Here is a 20176-nt window from a genome sequence, read left to right as displayed (position 1 = left end):
ATAGGCTTACAAATATTTCTAGAGTGTTTCAGTGTTTCACATCAAGTAAATATTCCATTGCATAAAAAGCATGTCATTCAAAGTTCACTTCTTCTTCACAAAATAAGTCATACAAACAGCATACAATTTAGACCAGAAAGCTTCACTGAAATCCAGTTTGTGCCATGTATGACTCCAGCTAAAACAAAGCTGTGATAGTTTTATTTGACATTCATACAACAGGGATATAAAACAGGGATAATGAGAATAACTGGCTTCCATGACTACTGTGAGAATGAATATTCCTGGTGCATAGCAAATGTCACCTCTAGCCCCTGGCCATTAGCACAACTATCACCACCTTATGAAAATACTCAGTTATCTTTAAAGTGCTAGCCAAATATTAAGCCCAAACTGTAAATGTGCATTAATGTCCTCACTGGCTCACCTTCAGTATTAAAAACGTGCCTACCCCTCTACCAGTGCCTTGGGTTTTGCCCAGGCATTCTCTATTTGGCAGGGAGAATATTGGATTGTCGGTACTTCTCCCTGCTCATACAAATAGGAGTGCTGACCTTGGGGATTGCAAGACACTAAGCAGAGTCACACACAATGTGAGGATGGGGTAACTACAGTCTCATCTGCAAGCCAACCAGGATGAAATGTCACACATCCGCCCACAGGAAGATCTCCTCCACTTGGCTCCAGCCTAAAATGCTGCAGTCAGACTGAATTGTGTGAAACCGCTGAGGATTTTGGGTAATTGCTGACTCCAACACTCTAGGCTTGAACATTTGGCTGTGGCACGTTTCTGTTACAACTAACTCAAAATTAGGCAAAAACAGAATCAAACTTTATTATCGAACAGCATGCTAAAAAACTTGCAAAATGAGTGAAACCATGTCTAAGCAAAGGACCCATGTATGGCTTCTCAAGCCAATAGCCATTTTCACGTTTACTAAATACCTGTGATTTTTCAGCTACAATTAGTAGCACATATCTTGATCCTCATTTTCCCACAGCAATGTAGTGTTTGTTATTCCAAGACTATGAAGATGTCTTATACTTCCTATGCATATTCCATAATGTCAAACTCAATGCTGTGCACTTAATAAATACCTGTTAAGTGATTTCGCTGACTCATTAAACACATTTATTATACCATGCATTGTTCTTGGTGCTGTGGATATAGTAGTTTATAAAATACACAAAAGGGCTGGGTGCAGTGGCTCACGCCTGTAATCCCAGCACTTTTGGAGGCTGAGGCAGGTGGATCACCTGAGGTCAGAAGTCTGACACCAGCCTGGCCAACATGGTGAAACCCTGACCCTACTAAAAATACAAAAATTAGCCGGACTTGATGGTGGGCACCTGTAATCTCAGCTACTCAGGAGGCTGAGGCAAGAGGATCACTTGAACCCAGGAGGCAGAGCACAAAAGCCCCTGCTTCTTGGAGCTCAAATTCTACTGAGAGAAGACAAGCAATAAACAAATTTTCTAGTATATCAAATGACAGCAAATGGTAAGGAGAACTGCAGGGAAGGAAGCATGAAGCTATTATTTCAAACAGTGAGGTCAGGTCAGGTCCACAGTGAGGTGAAATCCGAATAAATATTGTGACATTTTATAGTTTTTAGACACCAGTGAAAATTGAAGGATCTATTTTACATTGCTCAAGGCCCTGTAAACATTTTTAATAACCAAAAGCTATGGATATTTAAACACAGTTTTTCCTCTTTGGAAATACTTTTATGTCTTGTAAGACAGATTGTCTATTTATTCATCCTCTCCACCCAAAAGATTAAAACATTAGACTAACTCCAATTATCCAAGCTCCATGCTTCACAGACAGATGAACTTTGAATACCAAAGATGAAAAAAATGCAGGAGTTTTCATTTTGCAAAGAGTCCTCTGTTCTCATGTATCTTTTAAATTAGAGGTCATGGGGCTAAGCATAATTTTTTTTCAAAGTTACATGAATTGTGTTCAGATATTTACTTTTCATTTAAAACAGCTTCAATCATGCTTGTGTTGACCTTGTGGGAACAAGTGTTAGGTTTACAAAGAATTGAAAGAAAACCTGTTTTTTTAACACCATGTTTTGCATAAAACTTCTAGATTCTGAAAAGCAACAAAAAGGCATCAAACCATAATATTTATGCTTGCAGAAATCCATTCACTTTTCTTCATATACAATATTAAGTTACCTACTAAATGTCCATTAATTAATATCTTCAGCAGCATGCAATTCCAGGTGAATCTCCTCCATTTGCCATTGATAAGGAAATTTTTGTATACAGCATGCTGCAATGACATGTGGTTTTTTGAAGCGTTTTTTGTTTTTGGTTTTTTTTGTTGTTGTTGTTGAGATGGAGTTTTGTTCTTGTTGCTCAGGCTGGAGTGCAATGATCTTGGCTCACCGCAACCTCCACCTCCTGGGTTCAAACAATTCTCCTGCCTCAGCCTCCAGAGTAGCTGGGATTACAGGCATGCACCACCACGCCCAGTTAATTTTGTATTTTTAGTAAAGACGGGGTTTCACCGTATTGGTCAGGCTGGTCTCGAACTCCCAACCTTAGGTGAACCACCCACCTTAGCCTCCCAAAGTGCTGAGATTATAGGCATGAGCCACCGCACCTGGCAACCTGTGTATTTTTAAACATTATCATAATCGCTAACATCTGTTGAGCTTTTATGACAGTCACCATGCTAAGTGACTTAACAGGTATTCGTTTGATCTCTAAAACCAACTTATGAAGTAGGTATTATTATTATTTTCTCCGTTTTAGAGGTGAGATAGGCAAGACATATTATTGCATACATATCCTGTGCAAACGAAGCAGAATTCCCTCTTCCTGAATCGAACTTGCACACTCTGGAGGGAGTAGGTTGCATCCCAGTGTTTTATAACTCAACTCACAGAAGTACTGTGAGAATGAAATCAGCCAATGTATATAATAGTGTAATCTTGCCTGGCAAATAAGCACTTATCAGAAAGTTGGATTATATGATGTACTCCTCTTTTTGTACATTTACCACCAAAATGTTTGGGAAACCTCAAAGATAACTCCACCACCACCACCACCACCACCACCACCACCACCACCACCACCATTTCTATCTGTAACCCCCATGTTACTAACTGTCTTAAAGTATGGTTTGTTCATCACTCAACCCTGGGGCATCTGGCACCTGCAAAATGAAGTCTGTTCTCAAATGCCCTATCTTCAACAGACCCCTGTACTCTTCATTCATTTCCTCCCTGTGAGAATACACATATCCTCTATTTTAAAATCCTGTCAAAGGTTTTGGACACTAATTATTTTTTGTTTTACTTATTTCTTGTACCGAAGTGTCATTACCCAGTAAATAGCCCATTAAAGGACAAAAGTCTTTCACTTTCCAAAGTGAAACCAGAATCACAAATCCTTGATTAAATTCATTACATCATCTTACCTCATGTAAGAGGTAATAGACAGCAAATTCATCTCTAACTTCATCTTTGGATCCGAAGCTAAGTAGGAGGATTTAGTGAAATGCCTATATGTTAAAGAAAATTTCACTTCTAAGAGAAGTATTCCCACCAGACTTTATGATAAGGCAAGCTCAACCTCAGGACCTTTCACAGTAATGAATAGCTTCTAGCAAAGCTAACACTGAGATGTTATCAGGTAGTTTCTCTTAAACTTGGCAACACATCTGAGATCTGCTTCTTCACTTGCAAAACCATCTCTGTCTGACAAAGAATAATTACCATAGGGTGAGACAATTGTTCAGATACTAGCTTTTTAAACAATTTGTTAACCCCTACTGCACGACAGCATCTCTGAACATTTAGGTAATATGGAATCCAGGCAATTAAACAACTGTACTGTTTTACAGTGATTATATTGCACACTAAGTTGTATGGAACCTATTTATACTTAGAATTAAATTGTGTTGTGTAGTGAAAGAAGACTAAGGTGGTTTCTCCAATCATCTGCTCACTTCATGCCACTTTTCTATAAACACACACAGTTGGATAAAGGTTTTTAGAACAGCAGGGTGGGGAAAACTTCAGTGAAAAATAATCAGTTTAGGCAGTTTTAGTTAATAAAAATAGTCTGCAACTAATGCCTAAATATAAATATTTTAAACCAAGTAAAAGGAGCTCCTTGGTTTACATATTTTTCCTGAAAAATATTTCTACATTACCTGAACTTTTAAAAAAAGTCAATAAATTAACAAAGTCTGGAGGATTGCCAGGCAGTGCTAGGTCGTCAATGAATTAAAGATTAGTCTCTGAGCAGTATCAGCTGAGGCACCACGATAATCCTGCCATTGACAAGACTCATCCCAAAATGGCAATAACAACTCTTGGAACTTGAAATTTGGGATTGTTCCAGATGTTTCCTTAAAATCCCTTTGAGGTTTAGTAGTTATGATTCAATGCCACTATTTATTGACTTATTAATAAAAATTCTGTATACTTCATAAATATCTCTGGGAAAAAACAACTTGTTTCTAAAATATATCATGCAATATCATTTATTAAATGAAGTAAAATATCATATACTAAAATATAAACTTCTGTCACAAGAATTCCAAAACAATTCAAAAATGTCATGCAGATTTTTGAAATGCTCTCCAGTTCTCTTAGCAATCATGAACTGTTTAATTCATCTGTAAATGGGAAAAGTCACAGAACAATATGCAAAACTAGTATATTAGAAATAGAAAAATAAAATCTTAATTCTAAGTTACTCATAAAAGTTCAGAAAATTAGCAAGGTAAATAGTAAATATTGAGGATAATTTTTAAAATATGATGCATTTAATATAATTTTGATCTCTAAATTTTAAAAAAAAATGTGTAAAATGAGAGACTGTGTCAATTATGACTTCATCAGTATAATGTCTAATTACAACAAAGCCTTAGAATAAGTTCTAAATATTTTATGTCAAAACTGAATTATACATGAAGTATAGGATGATAGGTATGTGTGTGAAGTTAAGAGTTCACATATGTAGTCATTGAAATCAACAACTTCAAGAGATCGATGCAACAAGAAGAGCTAACTATCCTAAAGATATACGCACCCAATGCAGGAGCACCCAGATTCATAAAGCAAGTTCTTAATGACCTACAAAGAGACTTAGACTCCCACACAATAGTAGTGGGAGACTTTAACACCCCACTGTCAATATTAGACAGATCAATGAGACAGAAAATCAACAAGGATATCCAAGACTTGAACTCAGATCTGGACCAAGCAGTCTTAATAGACATATACAGAACTTTCTACCCCAAATCAACAAAATATACATTTTTTCTCAGCAACACATCATACTTATTCTAAAATTGACTACATAATTGGAATTAAAACACTCCTCAGCAAATGCAAAAGAACAGAAATCATAACAAACAGACTCTCAGCCCACAATGCAATCAAATTAGAACTCAGGATTAAGAAACTCACTCAACACTGCACAACTACATGGAAACTGAACAATCTGCTTCTGAATGACAACTGGATGAAGAATGAAATGAACACAGAAATGACGATGTTCTTTGGAACCAACGAGAATGAAGACACAACGTACCAGAATCTCTGGGACACATATAAAGCAGTGTCTAGACGGAGGTTTATAGCACCAAAAGCCCACAGAAGAAAGTAGGAAATATCTAAAATTGACACCCTAACATCATGATTAAAACAACTAGAGAAGCAAGAACAAACAAATTTAAAAGCCAGCAGAAGACAAGAAATAACTAAGATCAGAGCAGACCTGAATAAGGTAGAGACACAAAAAAACCCTTAAAAAAAAAAATCAACAAATCCAGGAGCTGGTTTTTTGAAAAGATCAACAAAATAGATAGACTACTAGCCAGACTAATAATAAGAAAAGAGAGAAGAATCAAATAGATGCCATGAAAAATAATAAAGGCAATACCACCACCGATTTCGTAGAAATACAAACTACCGTCAGAGAATACTATAGACACCTCTATGTGAATAAATCAGTAAATCTAGAAGAAATGGAAAAATTCCTGGATACTTACATCCTCCCAAGACTAAACCAGAAAGAAGTTAAATCCCTGAATAGAACAATAACAAGGTCTGAAATTGAGGCAGCAATTAATAACCTACCAACCAAAAAAAGTCCAGGACCAGACAGTTTCACAGCCGAGTTCTACCAGAGATACAAAGAGGAGTTGGTACCATTTCTACTGAATTGTTTTGTATTCAAAACAATACAAGAAAACAATATTCCTTGACTTATTTTATGAGGCCAACAACATCCTAATACCAAAACCTGGCAGAGACACAACTAAAAAAGAAAATTTCAGGCCAATATCCCTGATTAACATCAACACAACAAACCTCAATAAAATACTGGCAAACCAAATCCAACAGCACATCAAAAAGCTTATTCATCACTATCAAGTTGGCTTCATCCCTGGATGCAAGGCTGGTTCAAGATATGCAAATCTATAAACGTAATTTACCACATAAACAGAACCAAAGACAAAAACCACATGATTATCTCAGTAGATGCTGAGAAGGCCTTTGACAAAATTCAACAGCACTTCATGCTAAAAGCTCTCAAAAAACTAGGTATTGATGGAACATAACTAAAAATAATAAGAGCTATATATGACAAACCCACAGCCAATATTATACTGAATGAGCAAAAACTGGAAGCATTCCCTTTGAAAACTGGCACAAGACAAGGATGCCCTCTCTCACCACTCCTATTCAACATACTGTTGGAAGTTCTGGCCAGGACAATCAGGCAAGAGAAAGAAATAAAGCGTATTCAATTAAGAAAAGAGAAGGTCAAATTGTCTCTATTTGCAGATGACATAATTGCATATTTAGAAAACCCCATCATCTCAGCCCAAAATGTGCTTAACTTGATAAGCAACCTCAGCAAAGTCTCAGGGTAGAAAATCAACATGCAAAAATCACAAGCATTCCTACACACTAATAAAAGATAGACAGCCAAATCATGAATGAACTCCCATTTCACAATTGCTGCAAGGAAAATTAAAAACCTAGGAATATAACTTACAAGGGATGTGAAGGACCTCTTCAAGAAGAACTACAAACCACTGTTCAAGGAAATAAGAGTACACAAACAGATGGAAAAAGATTCCATACTCATGGTTAGGAAGAATCAATATTGTGAAAATGGCCATACTGCCCAAAGTAGTCTATAGATTCAATGTTATCCCCCCATCAAGCTACCATTGACTTTCTTCACAGAATTAGGGGAAAATCACGTTATATTTCATATGAAACCAAAAAAGAGCCCACATAGCCAAGACAATTCTAACCAAAAACAAAAAAAAAAAAACAAAAAACAAACAAACAAACAAACAAACAAACAAACAAAAAAACCCAAAGCTGGAGACATTAAACTACCTGACTTCAACCCACACTACAAGTCTACAGTAATCAAAACAGCATGGTACCGGTACCAAAACAAATGTATAGACCAATGAAACAGAACAGAGGCCTCAGAAATAATGCCACACACTTACAATCATCTGCTCTTTGACAAACTTGACAAAAACAAGCAATGGGGAAAGGATTCCCTATTTAATAAATAGTGTTGGGAAAACTGGAAAGCTAAAACTGGATCCCTTCCTTACACTCTATATAAAAATTAACTCCAGATGGATTAAAGACTTAAATGTAAGACCTAAAACTATAAAAATCCTAGAAGAAAACCTAGGCAATACCCCATTCAGGACATAGGCATGGGCAAAGACTTCATGACTAAAACACCAAAAGCAATGGCAACAAAAGCCAAATAGACAAATGAGATCTGATTAAACAAAAGACCTTCTGCATAACAAAAGAAACTATCATCAGAGTGAACAGACAACCTATAGAATAGGAGAAAATTTTTCCAATCTACTCATCTGACAAAGGGCTAATATCCAGAATCAACAGAGAACTTAAACAAATTTACAGGAAAAACTCAAACAACCCCATCAAAAAGTGGGCAAAGGATATAAACAAATACTTCTCAAAAGGAGACTTTTATGCTGCAAACAAACATATGAAAACAAGTTCATCATCAATGGTCATTAGAGAAATGCAAATCAAAACCGCAATGAGATACCATCTCACACCAGCTAGGATGGTGATCATTAAAAAGTCAGGAGACAACAGAGGCTGGAGGGGATGTGGAGAAATAGGAATGCTTTCACTGTTGGTGGGAGTGTAAATTAGTTCAACCATTGTGGAAGACAGTGTGGCAATTCCTCAAGGACCTAGACATAGAAATATCATTTGACCCAGCAATCCCATTACTGGGTATATACCCAAAGGATTATAAATCATTCTCTTATAGACACATGCACATGTATGTTTATTGCAGCACTGTTCACAGTAGCAAAGACTTGGAACCAAACTAAATATCCATCAATGATAGACTGGATAAAGAAAATGTGACACATATACACCACGGAATACTACATAGTCATAAAAAGGATGAGCTCATGTCCTTTGCAAGGACATGGATGAAGCTGGAAACCATCATTATTAGAAACAAGAACAGATAACCAAACACCACATATTCTCAAAGTGGGAGCTGAACAATGAGAACACATGGACACATGGAGGGGAACATCACACACTGGGGCCTGTCAGGGGTTGGGGGCTAGGAGAGGGATAACATTAGGATAAATATCTAATGTAGAAGATAGGGTGATGGATGCAGCTAACCACCATGGCACGTGTATACATATGTAACAAACCTACATGTTCTGCACATGTACCCCAGAACTTAAAAGTATAATTTAAAAAAATCAACAACTTCATGAAGAAAGTACAATAAAAAGAAGATAACAGTGTTACTATTATTTTCACAATGTGGCAATTTGGGAATATTCAACAATTTCCATCCCTGGAATGGATGAGCAAGCATTATATTAAGCACTGTGCTGATTACTATATTCGTTTGCATAACTTTGACTACAAACTTGTAATTCATTATCATTACTCATTCACTTCTGTAGGTGAGAAACTGAGCTACCTCAAACCCCTTGCTGTTCTGACTATTCAGAGCTGTCTGGACTAGATGTGAAGCATTGTCCTATATGACAATATGACAAAGCATCCTACCAAGGTCAGGCAATTCTCCAACCATCAAATTCTTAAATAAAAATTAGAACTGATTTCTTTGGAAAAGTGCTCATTAACTGCCTCCACCTTCTCTTGGTTAAAAATACTGGCACAGCTGCTTGGGTTATTGCTTAGCAGGCTATTAATTCAATCAGAACAGAAAAAAGTATTTGTCCTAGAGAAATATAATTTTGCATTTACTCATTTAACATGTATGTTAAGCATTTATTATACTTTACATCTTTTATAAATATCTATTCAGTGCAAATTTACCAAAAATTCTACCCTGAACTATAAAAAATACAAAGAAATCTTCATACAAAACTGGTATTCTTTCAAATATATCTTTCAAGGTACTATTTTTACAGTGAGACTCATTTATTGTCTTTGTATAAGATAGAATTTTGTCATTCTCTTCCCTGGTATTAAATGCTTACTTAAAACATATACCTATATATATTTTTTCCATTAAAAAAAAAACATTTTTATGGTTTTGAAATGAAGAGGATCTATATGATCAGCACAAATTCCTAAATTTCCAAAAACTAAAGAGAGGAGGATTGAATTTTTCTAAGTCATATACTTACAGCTATTTTATTTAGCAAACTTAAAAATACAGTACAAAACACTTACTCATCTATTTGACAAACACACATCTCCACCTCTTTCAGTGCAGTCTGAAGTTTGCCCAGCAGTTTCTGGTAGATGTCCTGGGTTTCTAAGTCTTCTTCTTTTAGCAGATACCTGAGACCATGGCCATCCTGCTGTCCCAGAGACAGACCTGAAGGGGCTGCCATGGTTGTGATGGTATGCTGAATGTACACCATAGGACTCAGTTTCCCTGAGGAATTAAAGTCATTTCATAGTGATATGTATCACCTTTAACTTATAACAATCCAGCCCAATTAATTTTATTTATTTTTAATTAACAGATAAAATCACATGTATTACCACGTACAACCTGTGTTTTGATATATACATACATTATGCAATGACTAAATCTAGGTATTTAACATATGTATTACTTCACATAGTTATCAATGTTGGTGCTGAGAATACTTTATATCTGTTCTCTCAGGATTTATCAAGAATACAATGTATTAACTATACTGACCATGTTATACAATGGACCTCTTGAACTTATTCCTCTTATGTGATTGAAATTTTGTATCCTTTGACCTATGTCTTCTCAATCCCCCACCCAACCAACCACCCCAGGCCCTGGTAATCACCATTCTACTCTCTATTTCTATGTGATCAACTTTTTTAGATTCCTCATATAAATGAGATCAGATGGTATTTGCCTTTCTGTGTCTGGCTTATTTCACTTAAACATAATGTCTTTCAGGTTCATCTATGTTGTCACAAATTACAATATAGATGGCTTTTTTTTGTGTTTAAATACCCCATTTTCTTTATCCAGTCAAATTAATAAATTTAGGATTCCATAAAACAAAATGCTGATCCAATGCTGGATTTAATTCAGAAACTAGAGTTTGTAGAGAGTTGTAATCAAAAACTAGAAGACAGTTTGATCCCTTGCCCTGCTGTGATGGTACAGAACAGCATTGTGCATCACTGCAGCTGTTTCTCAGGTATTGTCCTCAAAGTTTCAGGGCCATTTCAGATCAGCAGTTTTCACAGCAAGATGATTTGTGACTATCATATGCATAGGAAAGCAAGAGCAATCATCTTTCTTAGAAGAAAAATAACAAAAATGCCTAACTCCATTTTCATTCAGTATATACTTAGGCATAATTATCCAAATGATTACAGTAAGAAATCTTTACTTTATAAAAGTTCATGCTTGTTTACATACCAGGTGTCTATTGAATTTCAGGCATGCAAAAATAGCTATGATTGCCTAAATTACTTTTCATGATTTGATAAAGTTTTAAAAGCCAGCATACCTTGCTCTGAAGATTTGTTTTCTTTATCATGAGAATTATGCTTCCTACTATCCAACTGAACACCAAATGCACTTCCCAAAGAGGTTGATGTTTTGGGATAAGAAACTTCCATCACATTGACATGGCAGTTGGTAGGGCAGAAATCACTGCTGTGCAGTGGAGAGATTTTAGATTTGGCCTGTTTAAAAGTAGGCCAGGCTCTATTCTTCAGTACACGAGAAAACTGCAAATTAAAGAAAACATAAAAAGCAAGTAAATACACAGTAATAACTCAGGTAACATTTTTTCACATGTATCATTCATAACAAAATCCAAGAAAATTAAATCATGCCACCTGGAATGAGTGAAATACATTATATGTTGTTAGAAATTACATTGTTATTTCAAAACTCAACCATTCTTAATAAAGCCAAGAAATATAAGCAGCAAATGCATATGATTGCCTTGAAACTGTGATTACAGCTTAGGTGTTAAATGAATTTCTGTGGCCATCACAATATACTTGCACTCAAATCTACAGTCTCCTAGCAGCTGAAAGAGCCTGACAGGGAAAGTGGCATCTCAGGACACCAGGATAGAATGGAGATCTTCCAAACAAAGTAAAATGGCAAAATGGGGTAGCTGCCAGGTCAAGGGTGGAGGAAGATGGGATGTTCTAAACACAAGCACAAAGCTAATCCAAAGAACCAGTCTGTGTACAGGATAATACAGTAGGGCATGGAGACTGAGGCCCAGAACAGCAGGACAAATGTATTTCCCATACCTCCTGCTAATCACTGAAGACTAGTGTGCACTCTGCCTTTATGCTTTGAGAATAAAGTGATACAAGATTTATTTGACTTCCAAGGTAGCCACTCCACTGTTTCAAAGCTTGCCATGGGTTTCCATTCAAATCCACCTACTCCTCGCCATTGTCTCTAAAGCAGCCCAAGTCGGATCTTCACCTAGCTTCTCTATCTCAAGCTCTCTCCCCCTTGCTCCCTAAGCTCCTTCTGGCCCTCACTTAGTTCGTCTCACACCCTCTCTTCTCTCTCTGGCCCTTTCTACAGGCTGTTCAGTCGGCCTAGAATGTTCTTCTTCCTGCACTGCCAAACTGTTTCCTTTGCAACTTCAAGTTCTATCAAATCATCAGGAGGCCTTCCTTGACTCCTTGTCAATTTCCCTGACTACTGCTAAGTTCCAGCACATTGTAACCCTCCTATTAAAAAGGTATAAATAGTTGCCTTATTTCTAGCTCCTCTGGCAGATGTTAAACCCCATGAGGTTAATAGCTAGGTTTGTTTTGTCTACGATCAGTAAGAGTCTCATAGATTTGGACTGAATTGTAGTCTCAAAAGCAATGGATTGAGAGTCACTAGCTACCTGTTTTAGTTACAGCTGCCACAATAACTGATATGATGTTAGGCAAGTCAGTGTTTTTTTCACATTCTTTGTACAATAAGGAACATGGATTAAATAATGTCTATATTCTCTTCTCCTTTGAAAACTATAAGCATGATCCTGTCTATTTGCCAGAATAAATAAGTAGAGTAATAATTTGGGCATGAATAAGAATAAAAAATAAGATTACTACTGATCACTGTCTAACCTACATTAAATTCAAGAATAAATATCAAAATTCACATTTCATAAATATAAGCTCACCATTAGAACAGGAACTCTCTTATATGCATACATTATGCATATATGTGATATATATATGTATACACACACGCATAATGTGTATATTAAACTACGTCTTCAAATCGCATGTCAGAAGCTGTGTAGCTCAGCCACGTGCCAGCACACAGTAGGTATCTAAATGGAACTGGATTGAAATGCAGGAAATATTTAACAAATGTTGAGCAAATTTAATAATAATGGACAGTGAAAATTTATCCTAAACACTTTAAAAAAAATGATTACAGAACTCTTGACCTGTCCCATCAATTTACTAATAAAAATAATGGTGACTGGGAGACTTATGTGGGACATAGGATTTAAGGCTAGATGCAAAAAACTTTCAGTCAGAAGTTCTTTTCTACTGTTGTAACAGGATAAAAGTCTCACGAGGTGCCCATGGCACAAAGGCACAGAAATCAATTCTATTTGGTAACAGCATCCACCATAATAGAAAGTTATGCTTCTCTTGCCTTCTTCCATTTAAACAATTTTCTATTCATTCAAAAGCAGGAAGAGAGGCATCTATTCCAGACCCTGTGCTCCATGCTGGAGATATAGCCCTGGCCCTCCTGGAGTTCATGGTCTAGTAGGCAACACAGGGGAAAAAAAAAACGCAATACTATTGCCACATGCAAGAATTGTTTGTTGCAATTATTAGGTTGGAGCAAAAGTAATTGTGGTTTTTGCCATTACTTTTAATGTAACTTACTGCCACCTTTATTCATTTATCCAACAATGACCTGTGGAAGGCTCTCTGTGCCATTACTTTGAATGGCAAAAACCACAATTACTTTTGCTACAACCTAATACACATGCCATATATATAATACAGTAATGCATTGCTTAACAACAGCAATGCATTCTGAAAAATGCATCAATAGGTGATTTTGTTATGTGGACATCAAATAGAGTATACTTATACAAACCTAGATGGTAGAGCCTGCTTCACACCTAGGCTAGATAATGTAACCTGTTACTTGTAAGCTACAAACATGTACATCATGTTACTGTCCTGAATACTGAAGGGAATTATAACACAATAAGTATTTGTGTAAGTAGACATATCTGGATATAGAAAAAATAGAGCCAAAATTTTTGGGACCACCATTTTATATATATATATGGTCTGTCATTGACTGAAATGTTATACAACTATATAATACATGTAAAAGCCAGATAATTGGAAATTTTGGTACAAGCTGAAAAGGAAATGAACAGGGTGACATCATGAAGTGTTAACAGAGTGATTGGGGAGAGCTGGCAGAAGATTCCTTTGCTAGGGGGCTGGCCTTCCAACCTGTAGCTCAATACAAATGCCTGTGAATCCAGGACATGCCCTGTCCATATTCTAGGAAGGGCTGTGGTACCATGTCTAAAGGTGCCTGAACTGTTCCAAAGGGTAAGAGTCAGACAGGGTATCTCTCTGCTAAGAGCTTTTCTTGGGAAGAAAGTTTCTCAGGAATGCAGTGTTGTCTTCCATTCTGGGATATCCCTAAGAGAGGAGGAGGTTGCAGGAGGAACCCCATAGTCACAGGTACTGGAAATGTGCTGCTTATACTGTGAAGATCACAACTGTGCTCCCAGACAGCATGCCCTCCTCTGAAACTGTAAGAACTTTCTGAAATTTGAACCTAAAATAAGGAAGGTACAATTCATGGATTGACTGTGGTTTGTGCATGAGAACACATTCTGATTGTGCCATGTAGTAGCAATCCCCAAATAAAAACTGCAATTTTGCAGTAAAGAGGTGCACTGAGAGGGTCAGGATTTTAGATCTATTATGGATACCTGAAGCCCAAACTTACTGCCACCTTTATTGATTTATCCAACAATGATTTGTGGAAGGCTCTCTGTGCATCAGCCACCATCTTCAGCATGTTGGGGAACATCACTAAACAAAACAAAAATTCTTGCTTTCCAGAAGGTTATATTCTAATGAGAGGAGAGGTCAACAGTGAATACAGTAAGTCAATTATGGATGGCAAATGTAACTGAAAACAAAATTTAACAGAGTAAAAGGGTTGGAAGTTTCAGAGATGAACTAAAGAATGGATTACCAATTGTAACCAGGATGATTAAGGCAGGCTTCATTGAAGCTGGCATTTAAGCAGTCTGCAAGGAGGGGAAAGTTAGAAATGTGCACATCTGAAGGGGAATTTCTGGTGGAGGGAACAGCCAGTGCAAAGTCCCAGGGCTGGTGTGTCCAAGGAACATCAAGAAAACCAGTGTGATTAGAGCAGCAGTAAGAGGGAGGAAGAGGAGGTAGGATTGGAGAAGCAATGTGGGGAGGGAGGGCACAAATCCTGAAAGCCATTGAACGGATTTTCCTTTGACCATGAGTGAAGTGTACAGCCACTCAAGACAACTGTGGATTGGTTGAGAGCAGCAAGAAGACCACTTACAGGAGAGAAATGCCACTGGCTCACCCAAGGCAGTAAAGGTAGGAAAGAAAGGCTGCATGTTTGAAAGTAAAGCCACAAGAATGGTGTGAGAGAAAAGGAAGTGAAGAATGTATTCAAAGTTTTAGGCTGAGCAATGGGGAGGATGGGCATAATCTGGAGATAGAGAAGACAGCAGAAAAAGAAAACTGCAGGGGCCACTGGGGTGGGTAGGGGAAGGATCAAGAGCTGATTTGGAACTTGTGAAGCCTGTGATATTGACGAAACCAGTTGCAGAGGTCAAATGGGCAGGGACCCTGAATGAGATCCCCAAGGGATTGAGAATGGAGAGAGAAAAGGAGAAGACGGAGTCCTGAGCCCTGGAGGAAAGGGGAAGGAAGAAAAGGCAGAGCTAGCATAGGATACCGCAAATGAGCCCCCACAAGAAAGGACAAAAACCAGGCCTATGTGGGGTCACAGAGAACTGCCAAGTAGAGGTTTATGGTCGACTTGATCAGATCTCACTAAGACCGGGAAGAATGCCAGGAGGACAGTCAATAGATTTTGGCAAAACACAGCCATGTCAGTTACTGAGAGAGGAGCAGAGCCCCGCTGGAGCGTGCTGAGGGGAATGAAGGTGAGGCAGCCGGCACAGCCTTTTCCAGAAGAAAGATCAAAGAAATGCAACCACGTGGGATGGGGAGGGATATTACTTTTTAATATAGGTGATACTAAAGCATATTTGTACACAGACAGGAATCAGCAATCTCTGGAGACGGAACTTCAGCTTTTTAATGCATTGGTAGCTAATTTATAAATTATTGACTATGGCAGCACATTTTAATCCAACTATAGTCACTTAACTAAAAGAAGTAATACAATGGCAAGCTATTATTTTGCAGATAGCTTCCTATTTCAATTAAGCATAAAATCTTTTGGCAGAGGGTTAGGAAAGCTTTGTATTGTACTCTTTTGAAGGAAGGGGACATGGGGAAGATTTTTTCCCCACAATTTTTCCAGTCCATATATCAGTGTGAGGATTACAAGGCATTAATAAGTAAAGAGGGACTTCAAACATTCAAAGGAAGACTTCCAGTTTCTGCATGTAATATTTTCATGTAAACAAGAACTATCTCTTGAAGGTATATTAAATATTTCTATCTAGGAAATATCCCCAATACCCAAAATGAGCCCAATTATGGAATTATTCTAAAAGAGAAGAACGATTGTAAAACCAAGAAGCATTTTCAGAACAATTTAGGGAGAAAGCATTCCTCCCAACAGGGCATAGTTCTACATCTGAATTGTCCCCAGATCCTGTTCCACAGACACAAAAGGCTCCCTTAGGATTCATTCAGGTCTTCAGTAAGGTCTGACCAGGTCTCACACATGTGCCAAAAAACATCTGTGGCCTGTACAACCAGCCAGGAAATCTATTATAATCACAACAGTCTTACTATAGAAATTACAGAAATCAACTGGCTTCTATTTTTAAAATCTAAAACTTTCAGAGTCAAAATAAGGTAAAGCCAGCATCTTTGAGATTTTCGTTTCTATGGATACATTTTATTTCACAAAAAGAAGAGAGTTGAAGCCTTCATCAGACAGAAAAATACGTTGCTAATAATAGTTTTAAAGTATATGTGTGAAAATTAAAAACCTATATTCACAAATGATATGGGTTCTGTTGATGTGCATTTGATACATAAATGGAGCTAATCTTATGTGACCTATTAGGGCTATCATCTTAGGCATGTAAATCTTATGCAAATTGAAAAGATCTTTGCAAAATTTTCTTGCTAACCTTGCTTCTCTATCTAATGACAAAACCAGTTATTTTAAATATGTTTATGGCCAAATGAGATGATGACAAAGATAGCTTTTAAAGCACATAGGCCCTAGTTGACTACATGTCTCTTTTTTATTTCTAAATTAAAAGTAAATACAAGTAAGACTGCATTCCATAGGAACTTAGTCTGTTAGTTGCCACCTATGTAACCTTAAGCAAATTCTTAATCTCCCAAAGAAAGAGGCAGGATAAGAGGTGAGTCCATATACTTGACTGTTTTGAGACTCAAGTAACAATAATGTACATAAAAGAGCTTTCTGTAATTCAGTGACATTATTTTTACTATCTAAAATCATTTCCCATTAGCCTGTCCATCTGCACCCTAAAAGCTTCTAGGATCTCAGTTACTTGTGAGTAAATGGAACATACTTCTACCCTTCCAGGATGGTGTTTCTGGGGATCTCCAATATTTGTTTAAGTCTGTGTTCTCTAGGTTCTTATTCTTAAAGCATCTGCATCAATTTGCTACCTAATATACCCTGATCTAAAGATTATGTTTGTTTATGTAGTTCCATGTATACTTCTTTAAGCTACTTCTACTTTTTTGTTGCATGAAAGAATTGAAGGGAGGAAAGCAGGAAGAAAACAAAAGAGAAATGTTCCGGGCACCACAATGACCAGTTTGACACCCAGAATCTGCCTGAACCCGTATCACGCCTTGTACAGATGCATCTCTAAAGTAGAATGACTCTCTTTTTCAAAATGTCTCCAGAAGAATACTGATTTGCATTTGTTTAGACCTTTTAAACCTACATCAAAGCACTATCACATTTTATAGAGAAGGGAGAAGAACCTTCCGTCTTTCAACTCCAACAAGGCACATTCATAAAATCTTCCTCAAACTCAAATAGGTGAACTGAACTCAGCAGTTAAGAAAAGCAGATTAACAAACGTGGTAGGTAAGCAATGGCCCTGAATGTTAGGTTTCTTCATGGGAATTAACTTTTAAAAAATTACAATAGTAATGCAAACTCAACACTCAACAAACCAAACATTACAGGAATGGCTTAAAGGAAAAAAATCATGATCTATTTTCCCTTGTCTCACTCACTTTAGGGAACCAATATTGTGAGTCCCTTGGGTATTAATTCATACACACCCCTATTCTCATGCAGCCAGATATAGACATATATGGGTTTATTTAAATTACCATGTCAAGAACATAAAACGTAGACACTTAATAATGCATATTCATATACATTGATCTAAAGAACATTATCTAGTACAGCTGTACCAAATTTTAAGCAACCAACTTTATTTGAAGGGAAATAATTTAATCAGCAGTCTTTTATTGGTATAAATAGAAATAATTTTTAAACTTGTCTTAGCATAACGTTTTAGAGATCAATTCCCATTAATTCTACCTCTAAAGTATGTACCCAAACTCATCTAATGTTTTTGTCTGCTTCATCTTCGGTGTATCCATACCATCAACATCACTCAACTGGGCCATTGCAACAGCTTGCTACCAATCTCTATTTCTCTATTTCTGCCCCCTTACAATCCATTTCTACAAAAGCATCATCTTTCAAAAGCCTAAATCAGATGAAGTCATCCCCTTGCTTAAAACCTTCCAATTGGTTTTCATTAAAATAAGAATAAAATCCAAACTCCATCTCAAATCTCAAAATGTACAGGAGCTGCCACAGCTCTTCACAAGTGGCCCTGCCTACGCCTCTGACCTTATGCCTGGCCACCACCCTCTGGCTACCCTGGCCTTCTTTCTGCTTTGCCTCAGTACCAGCTGTTCCTTCTCCCTGGAGGCTTCTCTCTCCAGTTGAAAGGAGAGTTTTACTTGTCATGCAGATACACACTTTCTCAAAGAGGCTTTCTCTAGCCACCCAGTCGAAAGACTCAACCTGGCACTTAAACCATACTTCCCTCTTTTAATTTCCTCATAACTCTCCTCGATGTTTGATTTTCTCCCTTTGTAGGGATTTATTTACTTCTTTGCTGTTTCTCCCACCCTTGAGTGTGAGTACCATGAGCGGAGAGAAATTGTCTCCTTCCCTGCTATATTCCTGGAACCTAGAACAGTACTTGGCACATAGAGAGTGCCTAATAAATAAATGTCAAATGAATGACTTAATTAATGATTTTTTTTAAAGCCCACAGTCCATGTACTTCTGACTGAGGGCTTTTGTTCTCCTAGTTGGGAGAAAAGAAAAGAAATTCAATGCCCAGCTCTATCTTTTACTAGAAAATAACTTAATTCTTTAGGCCTCAGTTACTATAGTTTGAAGATGCAGGACAGTAACATAACTTACAAGTTTGCAAAGATCAAATGAGGTAATGAATATAAAGGCATTCTAAAAACTCTAAAATGTTACGTAATGTTATCATTTCAATAAAATGATACCTAACAAATATGTAAAGAAAATAGCAAGAATTGATTTAAAGTTGACATTTAAATAATTTCAACAATAATTATGTGTAAAATCAATAGAACCCTTACCTTTTTATAACTGGATATTCTCTGACAAATGTGTTCCATTCTTTCACTGCAAAGGGCACTGAATTTACTCTGAAGGTCAGTAGGAATCACCTCATTTAGAGAATTTAGGCTGGTGCAGTTTTGTACAAAATGCTCATCACTTTTAGCCAGGGCTTCAAGAATCTACAATAACAAACACACACGCATACCCAGACACCCACGCACAGACACACATACAGGCACACACACAGAAGAACAAAACAAGAAGAAAAACTTCAAAAGTAGCCACATCAAATTTTCATAAGTTAACAATACAGTGTGACTTTCCTATTTTGTTCCCAGAGTAGCTGCCGGGGAATTTCTCCCTTCTCTGAGGCACTGTTGGTGAAGTGATCTGACTTGTCTATTTGAAATTTCGGGTTTTCCTTCTGCTAACTATAGGAGTCTGCTTGGTGAGGTACAACTGGACTTCAAAGACTCCCTGCTGGATAAATCTAATTCTAATGTGGGGACACTTCTACATTTTAGTCAGAGTCACTCAGAACATTTTTTTTTTTTCAATTTGATGGAACCAAAAAAACAAACATAAAGGAATCCAATATCCAATACCTTACTTGTTCCTGAGAGCCTAGCAAGTACAGAAAGAATATTTAACAAATGCTTGCTGAAGAAATTAATAAATGAAAAGTTATTTCAGTAAGGTAGAAACTCATGTTCCTTGCAGCCTCTGAGCTCTTGGTGATAAAAGCATTACATAAAAGTATTTATGGGATATTTTCAATTAGTAAATTCTTTTGAATATTTGAATCAATTGTAATAACATGTGTTGGGGGAGAAGGTGTACC

General features: G+C 37.0%; 1 protein-coding gene across 2 annotated transcripts in view; it reads right to left on the bottom strand.

Moving 5' to 3' along the window:
* The window catches only part of PREX2 (phosphatidylinositol-3,4,5-trisphosphate dependent Rac exchange factor 2), a 306754-nt gene that overhangs the window by 132621 nt on the left and 153957 nt on the right, over nt 1–20176 (bottom strand). Inside the window, exons 23-25 of one of the 2 annotated variants that reach the window (XM_003942900.3) lie at nt 19353–19514; nt 11009–11231; nt 9732–9939 (exon numbers count right to left, since the gene is read on the bottom strand). In XM_003942900.3, coding sequence (XP_003942949.1) covers nt 9732–9939; nt 11009–11231; nt 19353–19514 — 593 coding nt within the window. Of the gene's footprint in view, nt 1–9731; nt 9940–11008; nt 11232–14061; nt 14302–19352; nt 19515–20176 lie in introns of those variants that run through there. The other variant, XM_074386741.1, reaches the window with a different exon arrangement.

The sequence above is a fragment of the Saimiri boliviensis genome, chromosome 15 (assembly GCF_048565385.1).
Source record: "Saimiri boliviensis isolate mSaiBol1 chromosome 15, mSaiBol1.pri, whole genome shotgun sequence".
NCBI classification, from domain to species: Eukaryota; Metazoa; Chordata; class Mammalia; order Primates; family Cebidae; genus Saimiri; species Saimiri boliviensis.
This window is presented reverse-complemented; position numbering and strand designations above follow the sequence as displayed.